General features: G+C 40.5%; 1 protein-coding gene across 3 annotated transcripts in view; it reads right to left on the reverse strand.

Annotated features, from left to right (window-relative positions):
• ttll7 (tubulin tyrosine ligase-like family, member 7) overlaps positions 1 to 15,866 on the reverse strand; it is a 77,051-nt gene extending 61,185 nt beyond the window's left edge. For all 3 annotated transcript variants that reach the window (XM_074668787.1, XM_074668788.1, XM_074668786.1), the window contains exons 1-6: positions 15,632 to 15,866; positions 9,278 to 9,681; positions 8,728 to 8,859; positions 6,563 to 6,684; positions 3,927 to 3,994; positions 3,540 to 3,698 (exon numbers count right to left, since the gene is read on the reverse strand). In XM_074668787.1, coding sequence (XP_074524888.1) covers positions 3,540 to 3,698; positions 3,927 to 3,994; positions 6,563 to 6,684; positions 8,728 to 8,859; positions 9,278 to 9,302 — 506 coding nt within the window. In that variant the 5' untranslated portion in view covers positions 9,303 to 9,681; positions 15,632 to 15,866. The remainder of the gene's footprint in view (positions 1 to 3,539; positions 3,699 to 3,926; positions 3,995 to 6,562; positions 6,685 to 8,727; positions 8,860 to 9,277; positions 9,682 to 15,631) is intronic.

Consider the following 15,866-nt stretch of genomic DNA (forward strand, 5'->3'; position numbering starts at 1 on the left):
GCTCCTAAGATATTGTGGCAACTCGCCACCAGAGAACAAACGTTGATCTGCAAAGCATGCCTGCACAGTCACAGTGTACAGTATTTTTGGAAGAGTGCAGGGTATGTTGAAACTCAACCAAAGAAATGAAAAAAAAAAACTTGTAAAAGAAAAAATGTAAATCCAGGCTGACATCAGATATTGCCTTTCAGGTTATGATGAAAGAAGGTCAGAGTTTAGAAGTCCTCTCTTTAGCTTGTAGACCTGCCTTTGTGTGATGTTTTTGTTACATACGGATTCATCACTATCTCATCCAACCACTGAAATACACTCACTGGCCACTTTATTAGAAGACAATAAGTCTACTAACCACTTGTTACAACCGAGGTCTGCAGAAGAGCATCTCTGAACGCACAACACGTCCAACCTTGAGGTAGATGGGCAACAGCAGCAGAAGACCACACCGCGTGACCCTCCTGTCAGCTTAGAACAGGAAACTGAGGCTACAATTCGCACAGGCCCACCAAAATTGGTCCAAAGGAAGAATGGAAAAACATTGCCTGGTCTGATAAGTCTGGATTTCTGCTGCGACATTCGGATGGTAGGGTCAGAATTTGGCGCCAACAACATGAAAGCATGGATCCATCTTGCCTTGTATCAACGTTTCAGGCTGCTGGTGGTGGTGTAATGGTGTGGGGGATATTTTCTTGGCACACTTTGGGCCTCTCAGTACCAACTGAGAATCGTTTAAACCCCACAGCCCACCTGAGTATTGTTGCTGACCATGTCCATCCTTTTATGACCACAGTGTACCCATCTTCTGATGGCTACTTCCAGCAGAATAACGCTCCATGTCATAAAGCTGGAATCATCTCAGACTGCTTTCTTCAACATGACAATGAGTTCACTGTACTCAAATGGCCTCCACAGTCACCAGTTCTCAATCCAATAGAGCACCTTTGGGATGTGGTGGAACGAGAGATTCTCATCATGGATGTTCAGACAACAAATCTGCAGCAACTGCGTGATGCTTTCATGTCAATATGGACCAGACTCTCTGAGGAATGTTTCCAGTACCTTGTTGAATCTGTGCCATGAAGGAATAAGGCAGTACTGAAGGCAAAAGGGGGTCTAATCTGGTACTAGCAAGGTGTACCTAATAAAGTGGCCAGTGAGAGTATATTGTAGTACAGTAGAAAAGCACTACATTGTCCTGCCTATCACATTTTGTAAAAAGTGGGCAAAAAAAGGTAGGTTGACAGAGTTTGACCAACAATGTGAGGGGCCCATCTAACAGGCAGACAGCATACTGAATGATGAAGACAGGGTTAACAGTGTTAGTTAGTCAAGGAGGAGTAGCTGAGGAGAAGACGACATGATTGATGAGCCAAGGTGTCAGATAATCACGGCCCACTCTCCCCTGCCTATTTAATTTGGCACCGGAGGGGATCTCACCTTTTTAAGCTCTGCACACGCTTTTATTTTGTTTCCCCCATAACAAACTGTGCTTCAGACACAAACAATAACTTCATTTAGTCGGCTGACGGAAAAATAAATTACAGGGGGAAGATATAACTTAATTTCCTGCCGCGTCACACCATGCAAAAAAATAAGAGGGAAATCTAATCTTGTGAGCTACCCGCCATCGAGTGGACGAGCTAAACTCATCATCTTTCATATTCTTAATGTATTGCAATAATTCAGCCTTTGCTGCCTTTTATTCTTTAATAAATAAGAGCTTAGTGCAGCATGGATTATAAGTAATGCTCACATTATACCAGAAAGGACAAATTCAAAGAGAATAGGAGGGAGAAGTGAAGCCCACTGAGCTATTTGTACTTCAATATCTCCACCTATTGGTGATAGTAATAAATGCACTCCAAAGTAGTTCCTTATTTGAGCTGTTCAGGGATCACATTTTCAAAGAATAAGAAGTCAAAAAGAATTATTAATAAATATTTCACAATTCAAGCACTTTTTATGTATTATGAAGTAGTCAAAGGAGCTGTGAGCAAAGCAAGGAAGAAATTATTTCAGAGTACACTGTGCTCTTGCCAAATTACAAAGTTTCAAGTTTGGCTTGTTCTTTTGGTCTATTTTGAATCTAATGAAACAGAATTACAATTATGATCCAATAGATCTTGGACCGTAGAGCTTCTGATGTTTTATTTTATTATTGCACAAGACCCCACACTTGGCAAATCAAAGCTGAAAAAAAATGTCCTTTTTACTTTTGGATATGTTAGCTTTAACACAGAAGAGTCATCTTGGGATACTTGTGTTATTTACCACTTTTGTTTAACCCCAACTCTATTACTGCACCTTTGTGCTTCACTCAACCTGCTCAATGTGGTTTTGAAATAAAGCCTGAGCAGAGAAGCCCAACTATCTTAATTTCGCAGCGAGCTTCTGAGTTTTCATCCATCCCACCAGGAAGTAGATGTAATACCACCAAGGAGTCTTGCCTCTGTCCTGGGATCTGCTCCCAGCCAGGTGTACGTTGAACTCTTCCAAGAGCCACGGGGCCCTTTTCACTAGATGACCAAACCAGCTAGATTGGCTCTCCTCAAAGAAAAGAAGCTTTAAAATCAATACCACCCACATGCTCAGTCAAGCTTATCATTTTCAGTTTTCCTGACACTGACAGAAGGTAGTCAATTCTATTTCTAGTTTCTTTTGGTTTTCTAATACTTTCTCCAACCTTAAAGCAGACACAGGCAATAAAGAATATTAGTAAATACAAAAACAATAGGACTTAATGTTGCTGCAAGAAAGACTTGAGTCAGCTGTTACTTGTTTATATTTTGTACATCAAACTTCAACAGTTGTGGTTCCGCCGAAGATAGCTTGACTGATGGACTTTTACATTTTATTGCTCCAGAGTTCATATGTATACCTTATCAACCTACAACACTCCAAGTTCAGAAAAAAACAGGACTTGATACTGATTCTTTAATAACGTTATGATTCCTTCTGTCAGTACTGAAGCCATGCATAGAAATGTAACATCGCTACCTGAAGGAGCCTCCTACCCCACAGGCCTGCGAGTATGAAATATGCATTGAGGCACCGCAGCCTGCTCATCTTTTGATAAAGAGATGCTATTGAGAGACAGAGTCCCCCCTGCAGCAGCCATCTTGGTCCATTTTCTAGTCTGACTGGTCTCTGCTGATGATGCCTCATAAAGGAATCCAATAATCACATGCAGAGGCCTTCAGGGAAGAAACGACTGCATTTGCCAGGGACCCTGAGTGTGTATATGTGTGTCTGTGTGCCCTCCTCTGGCAGCGATAACCTCTGATATATTGAGACTATGGCCATTGAAGACAATGAGGCCAACAATGAGAATCACCCTCTCAGCTCAAATACTCAGTCTGTTCCCAACCATAGTACTATTTCCACAGACATCTATGTCAGGGTCACAAACCTCTGACTGCCTTGTTTTGTTGTGCTTGTGCTTTGGTAATATTTTTCCTCCTCTATTCACTTATTGCTTTGTTCCACCCTCTCCCTGTATCCCTCTGTTGGTGTTAAAGCTGGTCCACTAGACCCTGACCTACCCGTGACCCATGGCTCCATTGGCAGGTTTCACAATAAAAGTCTTCTGCTTGCGTTTCCTGCGGAGCTCCTTGACGTAGTTCTGGAACTGAGTGTACTCAGCGGGAAAGATCCAGGTTTTGGGTATGAAGCTGTACTCCAAAGGCTGGCACTTAATCATTCTGGAGAAACAAAAACAGAGTGGTTAATGGCTGTACTTCTTTACCCGATGCAACTTTTGTACTTCAATTAGGTTGTAACTGACATTTTTGTTACAGCAAAGAAGAGTTTATTTTAGCAACTTTGAGAGTTCCAGCTGGCTAAACACAGCTTTGAAATTTTCTTGTTTTACTATCTGCTTCTAAACCAAAGTACTCTCATTTAATGTGTTAAGAGAGACTTAAACTTACTTGGACATGTTTCTAGCTAGGCAGTCTTTCCGGCAGATTTCGCCCATGCCAGGGAAATGGTTAATTCTCTGCAGAGGGACAAGGAGACATAATAATGTTGTTAGGGCCATTACGCCACTCAATTCCACCCCCGCCCCTTCATAAAAATGAGCACATTAAAGGCAGCAACCTGAAGTGAGCTTACAACGTTCTGACATTTATGCCCAATTACGGACTCAAAACAAAAAGGTGACGCTGAGACCTTTCTCCACCCTTATTTAGTTTACCATGTTTTTTCATAGTATTTAAAGGTTGGGGAGGGAAGAGGCAAAGGGAAAAAAAACGATCAATCTCAACTCCGAGGGGCCGAGGTAATTGGTTCTGCATCGCAAGCTCCTGCAGTGACAGTTGAATGAATTGCTTTGAATGCACTGAAAGGGGGGTGGGGGTAAAGGAAAAACTCTGGGTTTTCTGTAGTCTTTGACCAAATGAGCCTGAACAGGGGTGTTAATTAGGCTCGTATGAACTGAAACTTGACAGCAAACTCTCACAGTACATCACTGAATGTAAAAAAAGCGAAAAATTTAAAAGAGGGAGAGAGGGGGGAAAAGAATACAAAGTGTAAAATCCTGTGATTATTATCCAAATGAGACAGACGTAATTAGGGATACGGAAGAGATTGCACAATTATGCCAATGCCGCGAGACGACGTGGCTTGTGAGGGGAAATCAAAACCAATTGTTGGGGGACTTCTACTTTTCTACTGAGAAATTATCTCATGAAACACTACAGCAGCACAAGAGAGCAAGTGAAAAACAACTGACAGCAAATCACCAGTTTTGTGTGAAACATTAGCAACATTGCTACACATTAAGCTGTTACAGTCTTTGCAATTTTCAGTCTACTTAGCTGAACTCTTGCTGCCCTTGTCCTAACAAGCCCTTCTCTTTCTAGCCTGTGATCTAATCAATCATTAGTGCCCAGTGTAATCAAATAAGCACTCGTGAAGATGGATGGTTAGTGCTGGGAGCTCAGGGGGAGCAACAGCAGCAGGTTCACTGTGCAGGACAGGGAGGTCAAACTGAGGTAAGATTACTCTCAGACCAGCACACAGAACCCACAGTAACCACTGTTGTTTGGGCCCATCTTGTAAACATGACTAGTGACATCTGAAACCTGACTGAGACCCCCTGCTACTCAAACGTGTCAGTCTTCCAGTCAGTCTTCCCATCCCTCTGTGTGTCAGCCCACTCTGTGCAAGCTTCTTTCTGCCTCGTGCACTCACACCACACATCATGACAAAAAGCACATAGACAGGCACCGAGTCTCCCCTCAGTCTGACTTTTTCCCTTTTGTTTGATATAATTAATTGAATTCTAACATGTACAATATATAATCAGAATCATTTTTCCTGTCAGCTGCAGCTGCTTGACCAGAAATCTTTTTGAAGCCTTGAACTAGACACTTTTGCACCTTTGTTGTCATCAAGTGGGTGGACAAACATTTCTGACCTCATGAGTGACAGCTCATTAGGCAGTGACTTGTCGATAACAGCAATGACCGAATGCAAACACTGCTGTATTGTTGATTTTTCTCTAAATGAGGCCATGATTTAGAAATTGAACAGTATGCTACAATGAATACAGCTTGATACCACAGATTAATTAGGAAATGTTTACTGAGTTGACAAATGGAGTGAGAAGTTGGCATATCTTCTAATTATATTGCATACATTTTAACTCCATTTTAATTTTGTATATGTGTACACTTTTCCCCTTTTTTTACAGGAAGTAGATCTTTAAAAAAAAAATCACCCTTAAATACTTATAAATACTTAATTAGATAGATCCAAAAGTCTTAATCTATACTTTCTCTTGAATAATCTGTAACATATCTTGCATCATGATAAATAAAGATTTACAACATTTGTTTCATTTTAGCCACTGACATTTATAAATTTGTGTTTTTATGAAAACTGATGTGACTTGAGCTACAAGGGCCTCTCACACACTTCTTCTGTGGGCATATTTTTCTTCACATGAAATATTTGGATCCCAGCGTTTTAGTGTTCCATCTCTAAGTGTGAGAAAACCATTGACAAATGCAGTGTTGTAATACATACACAGAAATGCATTTCATGTTTATCAACTGTAACCAAAAGAGTGTTTTAGGGAAGAGATTTCCATTTCTTAAAAGAGAAGTCATCTGAATAAGAACTGTGCAGAGGAGTTAAAGTAGCTGTCATGTTCGTTTCATCCTTTAAATCCTTTAGTTCTGGTGTTCTGCACTGCTTCAATTCTGCAACGTCTCTTTCACATTTCCTTTTAAACCCTTGAAGGAAGTCCTTTTTTGTTTTACTTAGAGTTAAATTTTATTTATTTTGAACATTCTAGATTAGATTCTTTTTGTATTATTCCTTCCTTTGGAAACTATGTTTACAAACCTTCCTAATCCATGCTTTCAAACACCCACTGGCAGTAGATGGCTAGCGTGGCTACAAACTCTTGTCCACTGAGCATCTGTAATGAGCATATTGTAAGGTTAACATCCAGATTTTCGTGTTCATTGCAGCAATTGATTATTCTTAAGCTCTCCTCTCTAACCTCTTGGCCCCCACACAAGGTGTGCTGACTTGACATGATAGCCATGCGGAGTACCTGATAATTCCTGAGCTCAGCGATTTTCTCGTGCTGCACAGCCGAGTCGTTCCAGATGAGGTTGGCTGTCTCATCCTCATCTCTAGACTTGATGAAGTCCATCTCACCGATGACTATCCGCACTAGGTGGGGGAAACTCACATTAGTTGCTATTCATATGAAATAAGCTATGCATTTTGCATTTATTTAAATCAAGTCCACACACATGCTTTGGATAAACATCTCTTGTTCATGATTTCAAACCCATCAGGAAAGAAGATACTAAATAAGGGCAAGATGTGACCTGAACTCATAAACCAGTTATTTCACAGATCAATGTTTCACACCAACATTTTGCTTGGCTTAATTCTGTATTTGCATGCATCAAGGGAGAAATAAGTCCAGAAGACTATAGATCAAAAAGCTTCCAGCATATTTGGCATTCATGGATTTGTTGCAGATCAGCCAATCGTAATGCCTGTCTTCAAAAAGATAAATTAATTGTCTGTAATGCATTCAAATCCCACTGGAAACCCTGCAATATGAAAGATCACTGGCAAGCCTATTTGGACATTAATCCTACAACTATTCATTATTCAGTGAGTAATGGAAAATTAATTTGCCTTAACGAAAAAAGGTACCAATTAATTTCTTATAAGTTTGCACAGATCTTAAGAAGGCTTGCTTAATGTAGCATGGCGGTGTTTAAATGGGAAAAAGGTGTTCTGATCTACCTTCACCCATCTGTTAAGATCAGGAAAGGTTGCATTGTTTTGCTCAATGGCTGCATTGCAGCGGGCCTTTGCTGCAGTTACCTGAAGTGTCCTCAAATATACTATATAACATTATAAGCAATCCTTTTTTACACATCTCACAAAACAAGACATCCTCAGGGCCAGGGTTTACATCCTCTTTCAGAACGTGAGACATGACTGTACACCAAACTTCTAACACTAGATCCTTTAACCATACCTGGAACAATCAATTGTGTAAAAACAGAAGACAGGTGCAAAACAAAGGTAACAGCAGAAATGAGCCATCCATCTGGCCCTTAATGTAAATTTTGCTTGAAAATAGCCCTGTAGTTCCCTCAGAATGGCCACTGTGAGGGTCTCGTCACAGCGAGCAAACTGACTCACAGCCAGACTCCCGTCTACCTCCAGGATCCCGGCAGCCCCCAACTTCTACTTGCTGCTGCTGACTCCTTAGTTTCAGAGGTTGTAGTTCACCCCTGAGAGCTGTACTGCCACACAATATACCAAACATGCAAGGATTGCTTACTGTGCTCTTTTGGCTCTTCTCAAAAAAAAAGGAAAAAAGAGGGGGGAAATCACTGCCAAGTTAAATTACCTCAGTAGGGCAGTAAGGATTTATGCATGTGCGTGAGGCCCAGCTGTCTCTGTGTGAAATGCAACTCTATTAAGTATAAGCCGAGACATTAAATAACGACGGCCTCTTTCAAATACTCTGCCACAGCAAATTAGATTTTATTGTTGAAAGGACGTCGTGACTCGATTTGTGGTGTTTTAAGGTGTTGACCGAGGCTTAATTACCAAAATAAAAAAATAACAAACTATTCACTTTGTAGCAGACCATCAATCCCACCTTAAGAAGCAGCAGAGATGAAAAGTCTTGCTAACTTGAGCAGTTTTGATGAAAAAAATGAAATGAAAAAATTCTACAGCTGTAAATCCTGGGCCTTGGTATTAAAATATGAAATGTGACATGATTTTACATAGAATTTGCTTGCTGGATGAGACTAGTATTAACACAATGGGAGTTTTTTCATATAAGAGAGACAGATCCAACATGTATCCCCAGGACAGACAACCTGAATGTACATTTATACTACAAATGAAACTTTAACGCTTGACACGTTTGCCAAATCCTTTCCTATTTTCCAACAAAAAGCCTTAATACTGGGTTAATTCACATCCATGAAAGGATTTCACCAACCATCTGAAACAAAGCCTCCTTTTATCCTTCCTTAGTTCCTGTCTTTAACTGAACTCTGTGATCAAAAGATATCTTACCTTTGCAGACTCACTTTTTCCTGTTTCATTTTTTTAGCTCTTCTTTAGGTTTTTTCTCAATATGAATACAATCTTTTTTTAAAGAAAAACATGTATGCACTATTACAACTGCTGCCATGTCAATCACTCAAGTATCATGAAGGGATACCATACCAATCTCATATTTGGTGCCTGCAACATTGGCGGTTATGGTGCCTTTCTTCTTCTTGGTGCGCACCTTCCTCTTCCCGCTACTGTGGTAGGAGCCCACAGATGGCCCGTTCACGGGGGACGCTCCTTGATCCTCTGGAGGAGAAGACAGGCATACAACACAACTAGATACAGTCACAGCTTGTGCCCCCAGATTGGGGGAAAACATGAGTTGTTGAAGTATTCTAATATATTTTCTGCATTTCTGCAGGGGATTTAGTGTGGTTTGTTTATGGAGATAGGGTGTAAATAAATTAGGTGTCTACTTTGTTGTAGCTGCATGCATCATTATCTTTTATCATAATTTGTTTGTGTGCTTGTTTCTCAGTGAGTGTCTCTGTGTGTGGCTCTTTGCAAGAGAGGATAGTGCTGATAAGCAGGCAGGAAGAGACATACATGAGCAGGTGGCCTCACTGGTGGATGTGTGTTTTTGGGTGCTACACTGTATTTTGACTAGCAATCTAACAGAAAAAAAAACCTTCAGTCCTAAGGGATTTGGACCTCTTCTACTCACCTCCATCATTGGGAGGAGAGGGCATCTCAGGGACTGCTGCAGTCAAGGGGCAAGCCAAGCTTTCTGCCAGGCTCGGCGGGCGGGTGGGCCTCTCAGGGTCCTCACAGCACCCTCCAGGGGCTCTCTCACACTCCCACTAGTTAGTCTTCCCTGTCTTGGGCTGTATGGATGATGTAGTTCAGGCTGGCCCAATGGATCATCTGAGCATCTCTGTGGTTCCTCTCAGTAACATAAAGAGCAGCAGCGAAGTCTTGAGTGGGTAGGGGGGGGTGGAGGGAGGTAGCCGATGGGGGGAGGGATGGGAGGGGGAGGGCCTCTCCAGGGTGTATACAGCCCCAGCTTATTTACAGCCCCAAGAGGAGAGAAAGGGGAGAAGGGGTGGGCGGAGGGATGGATGGGAAAGCCTGGAAAGGAGAAGAAAAAAGATATTTTACAACTGCAGAATAGAAGAAGTATAAGGCTGACTGCTCGGAGGGTGACTACGCTATGGATCTGTGTGTACTTCTCTGTGTGCACTGGACATGCTTCTGATGTTCACACGGGCCTGAGAGGAGGAAATCAGTCACTCTGACACTGAGCTTAACAGTCCTGAAAGGGCCCTTTACAGCTCTGGCACTGCAGTACTACTAATGAAATCATCCAAACCTGTGTAATGTCAGCTGAGCCGATTGTTATTGCATGGAGTTGTTGTGAAATATTAATGTGGTCGTCTAGTAAAGGGTCTGCAGATTCTCACTGTGTCTGAGGCTTGTGCCAGCTGGGTTTCACTGTGTGACTGAGAGGTCACTCCATTCAAACAGATGGCATCTTTACAGCGGTTTGTTAAAAGGATGCTTCAGGCTATAAACAATGAGGGAAATTGAGACCAGACACCAGACGAATCCAGTTATAGTTTGGCTTTAGTCTGAAAGTGTCTGAAACCATGGTCACAGGTAATCAGTCTTTGTTAAAATGTACTGTCAAATTTTGTTTTGCTAGGACTAACTGGTTCAGGGGTGAGTCAGTGATGTACTCAAATATAAGTCTTTCTGTAAAGAGTGTGTGATTTTCTTTTGATTTTTTACACGTTCATGCCTACAATCATCCCACAGTTGTGAGTTTTATGCTGAAACTGTGAAAAGCAGTTAAATGTTTCTGAAACTTATAGCATACTTTGGACAGTTTATGTTGTAACAGTGCACACAGTAGCCCCAGAATAGCTAACTCTTTGCCTGGTAGTTTATTAAACCTTTATTTTCTTTTAGCAGTGCTATAATTTTAAACTATAACACCATATGAATTTTTCCATCCTCTAGCTGCTTGAGAAGTTGCTTGAAAAACAAGGATGGTTTTCCATACTTAGCAAATGAATTCCAACCTACCATGTTTGTTCAAGTATCTGGTTTACAGAAAGTAGGAAGAGTGTGCCTTCAATTGAAAAAGCCCCTCAGAAATCTTATAAAAACACAGAAAAGACCAAACAATATCTTATCAAAAATAAAAAACAAGTTTCAATGCTACTAAAGAGGCCTTTACAATGCAAGTAGCTGCTTGATTTTGAGCTAACAGTGATGTATTTAAGTGGACTGTTGGGTCAAGTATTATATAAAATGTATGTATGTTAAGAAGTTTCCAGGGACACTTGTTTTAATGGTTTAAAAGAAAAAATATACATCACACAAAATCATGTGTAATAAACATAACGTAGACTTCATCTATTGGAAAAGGTTTATGGTGGGTTCTGGCATTCCATAAGGAGGCCAACAGTAGCCTCTAGTGGTGAAAATTTTCTGAAAACCCTATACACTTATGTTTTACTGTACACACACACACACACACACACACATGCTGCTGCATCTGTTGATATGGCAACCCTATAGATTCTATCAGCCTCCTCTGTTCGGGAAACAATCCAATGGCATCACTCGATCACTTAGTACTCTTCACTGCCAGTCTGTTGTTCTGCCTGTGGTAAACACGAGCCATTGATCCCGGACAGGACAGAGACTGGAAAGAGATCAGTGCAGGGGGAGGGGAGGTGCACAACACAGTGTGATAAAGTGAAGCAAGCAGTGCTGACAACAACCTGCTCCCACCTCCCCCTGCGGTGTGATGACTTTTTGTACAGGAGGCCGGCAACAGTCAGTACGATTACATGCAGATCTAACTTTTGGAATGGATGTAAACAGCTTAGTAAAACTGAACTGCTCTGGAAAAAGCATAGTTCGGTCGACACACCTAAAAATGTGATTGCTTTCTGACAATGGTTGGACGGTTCGCCTTGGTGTTCAGCCGGAAGAGGAAGTAGATGATCGTGGTTAATCGGGTCATATATAGTCTATGGCTCAAACACAACAAACAAAAAACATGGCACATACCTACATAAAAACATAGAAAGCTACAGCTACATCCATCTCAGCCATTGGTATTGGAATGTTGCTTTTTCTTTGGCTGAACCAAAAACTAGTTTGATGTGGCCACAGCTTCACTTATTAAAAAAACGACAGAGCACTACCTATTAGAGGTGTCCCAGTCCGATATTGATATTGGATATCGGTCTGATATCAGCAAAAAAAACAAGTATTGGGTTATAACGGAATGCATCTAAAATCTCCGATATAAGCAGTCCATTCCAGACCCCGCTCCTGCTATTTTCATTTGATTTATTTAGTTTATTTTCTGGGTCTTCTAATTTATTCTTTATTTTATTCAATTACTGGTATATTCTTATGTTTAATGTTAAAATGTCTGTTTCCCATTGGTTAATAATAAATGGGTCAGTTTTTCCTCATACCTACTGTTGCTGACTACTGTTCTTTGTTTGAATATCACTTAATCAAGCCTTTTCTAACATGACGGACATACTACAAAATAAGTAATAAAAGTATATTGGTATCGGCCAATACTCAATGCTGCAGTATCGGTATCGTATCAGTAGTGAAAATGTAATATCGGGACATCCCTATCCCTATTACCTATCACTGTGTAAGTAAGACATTCTCTGCCAAAAGTCCAATTCTCTATTCTCCTTGTATACTCAGGCAAGGCTAGGCCCCCTGCTGTGGCTTTACAATCAAGCTATGACCTCAGTCAGACTGCTGCATGCATGTAAACATCCTGACCTTGGTGTCATGCAAATCTTATAATAATAAATAATAGGGAAGATTTTTGACAAACATATCAGATGCAACTTAACACTTGCAAATACACACACACACACACACACACACACACACACACACACACACACACACACACACACACACACACACACACAGAATTTGTGCATTAATTTAAAATTACAGGCAAACCCAGGCAAACCTTGCAGAGGTAATCTGAGGTATTCTGATGAATATTGAAGGATTATTAGTCTTCATAATTCAATGTAGAGTTTTTTTTATTGCTTTTTATAATTTGAGCATTTGAAGCTCAGCAATGAAAATTAAAAGCTCACATTAACAACTGCACATTCTATATTTCATGTGATTTTCAATGTCTCTAAAACAGTAATGGCATACATTTACTTACATCTCCTCAAGTTAAATATGAACATAGATTTTTGCCAAAGCTTTTGCCTCATTTCTAAATATATGAGGTTGAGAAAGAGACTTCCTATCATATTCTGTTCATTTATCTCAAGGGTATTGGTGATAATCACCAAAACAGACTTTTTTTTGCCAGAAATGACTTCACTGTTATTATTGAGTGATGGTGGGACTTGAGCCAAACATCCTTTAGTGACATCACAGGATGAACAGGTCTTAATGATCATGTCACATGTTCTTAACATGTGCATCAGCACTCTCAGGATCTTCTGTCAAACATAAAGGAACGATACAACATTTTCACACAGATAGTATGAATATTGCAATCTTAATGTGAAGATTAAATAGGGTTCGGATTCTGAATGCATCCCACACACATATATTCTGAGCAAGAATCATCCAAATTAATCCCACAGTAAAGTATTAGACACAATCTTAGCTAAATCCTTTCCATTAAATAAAGTATCCATCGTTAATCCTCTGATGCAATGACACTTTTCTTCCAACAGGGTGAGCCAAAGGGCTACCAGGGTAAAGCAGAGCTGAACAGGCAGCGCTCCTATGGATGCTGAGCTCATGCACTTCTCCTTCGCTGCACAACACAAGGCTTCATTGTGGAGAGCCAGTCGTTCATGTCGCTCAGCTGCATCACTATCTCTCATACAGGGCCATGACAAAAACCTGTCTGTCTTTAAGGCATTGTTATGCATAATTTCCCTTAAATCCAACACAAGTTGTCCATGTGTATTACTAAATAATAAATAATGGTTGTATTTTTAAGTAAAATAATAATTTCTTTGCATTTTTTCAAAAGTCAAACTCCGTACTCCACATTATCACAAAACTGCATGGTAAAAGAAATTTGGTACCCCTTTTGATATCAACAAAAAATCAAAAAGACAGCACAAACAGCTTTGCAAGAAGTGTGCCAACAGAAAATCTGAACCAAGGTGACAGACTGCTTATAAATGACAATAGGTGTCACAGCAATTACACAAGTCCCTCCAACAACCAGCGGTACATCCCTAAGGGGTCTGTTTTATGTCTTTTTCTTAGATTAAACTACGCCTTGAAAGCAGTTGTCAGATACAGAATCAATAGAGAGGCTTGGGGAATCACCACTTAGCCTCATGCTGTGCTGAAAGAGCAGGATTTGCAGACACAAGTTCTTTTCTGTACATGCAGCATGCCTTGGACTTTCTTTTACAGCCGTGCTGGGACCTCAGGGTATGTGTAACCATTCAAAAGGACAGAAATGCTTACTAAGATTGGAGCAATGTTTTACTACTACACATCCCAGACTTAAAAACCATATGTAAACAACAGGAAAATGTATCTTTTGTCACATAAATAATATGAACCCTTCTCACTGGACAAAATGTATACAGCAAAAACACAATGAAAGGTTTTCCTCATGTTTAACAAGACAGTACAACGTTTTGTTTTGAATCACTTCTGCATCATTTTCCTTTAAGAAAACATAACAGCTGAGTTTGCCAACTTTTCTCACAGGACCGTGGATGGTTTAGACTCGCCTGTCCATCTAAAATTAGCTCAAACCAATGACCCAACTCTGGCTTTGTGCCTTTCTTCCAGATATGAGGAGGAACAAGTGTGGGAGCTATCAGCCCACAGGGTACTGAAATACACCAGCAAACTGCTGAATGTTTAGTTTAACTTATCCTGATCTACAGTATAACAAGCAAAACGATTAAATGTAAGATTCAGGCATTACCTAAGCATTATAGCATTATGGCAACAATTATAATCCATAAATATATCAAGGCATGTCCAACCCACCTGCTTGACCAACCCATTGTGATTCAGTGATATTATTTGCTCTTCCACTGCTTTATAATGGTCAAAAACAAAGGAGCATTAATATTAAAGGTCTAATGTTGGAAAAAAAAATACTACAATAATCCAAAAACTTGAGTATGCATGTGGTACTTAGCATGGAAATCAAAGATTAGACATATCATATCTTTTAATAATATTATCTCTGGGATATGTCCAGTGGGCAGGGTGCCAGGCATCACTCATATGTTTTGCTGTTATTATGTAATCCATCTGCTGTGTTGGGACAAGTGATGACCAGGGTGCTCTATCAGCATGTGGTCTTTTAAGTGGCACACTAGACTACAAACAGACCAGATTAAATCCAATGGTTTATTTTACAGCACTCTCCTAATGTACTTAATTATGCTCTGTGCATCCTAGCCTTATGTCAGCAATAAACTCGCACAATAAGTCTGATTTCTGTAGGTTGCTTGCAAGGCTAGCCTGAGCCAAGAAACTATGCCTGTCACAGCATACTAGTTAATATGGTATCTTCCAGATCACTGGCAGGATAGCAGGCCATCCTCTTACACTGATCTTGTCTAAATTTCAGGATTAACCCAAGATGAAATTCTTAAATCTCGCGTGTAATATCTTGGATATCCGGGATTTTCAGGAAATTGGTTGCACTCACAAATTAAAAGCCTCAAAAGCACAAGCAGGTGTTTTATTGCTATCAATCATTTGCTAGCAGGCAGGAGCTAACACAAGGCTAATAGCCACTTCTACGGGTCAGGTGGAAGGATCAGGCAGGAAAACATTCATGCAATGCTGCTCTCCAGTTCAACTGAAAACATCTAATGCAGCGTACAGTAAATGTTTGACAATCCCGCGAACGAGGGCGTTTTCATTTTTGTTGCCTTAATTCAGATAATTACCCCTGAATGAGACAGCGAACATTAAATCAAAGCAATCACAATGACCCTGCGCTACTGTACAGTTAGCTTAGCCTAAGTACCTAGCTGAGGATGGAGAGGGGAAAGCGAGGTACCTTATTTATTCCAGGCACTAGCAGTGCAGCCCTTCTGCTGGTGTCATCCGGACGACTCAGATTCTGGGAGACAATGAGGTCTCTTAAGAGAAACAGTGCCGTCTCGGAGAAAACTGCAAGGCTAATGTTGTGTTTGAGTGTGTAAGGCGTCTACAACAGAAGACTAACGATGACAAAAACACATAAAATCTGAATCTTTCAGACCTCTTGTGTGCTATGAGTGCTGGAGCGAATC

Source organism: Halichoeres trimaculatus, unplaced genomic scaffold (assembly GCF_033239565.1).
Source record: "Halichoeres trimaculatus isolate MK-OKI-2021-1 unplaced genomic scaffold, fHalTri1.1 fHalTri1_scaffold_4, whole genome shotgun sequence".
Classification (NCBI taxonomy): domain Eukaryota; kingdom Metazoa; phylum Chordata; class Actinopteri; order Labriformes; family Labridae; genus Halichoeres; species Halichoeres trimaculatus.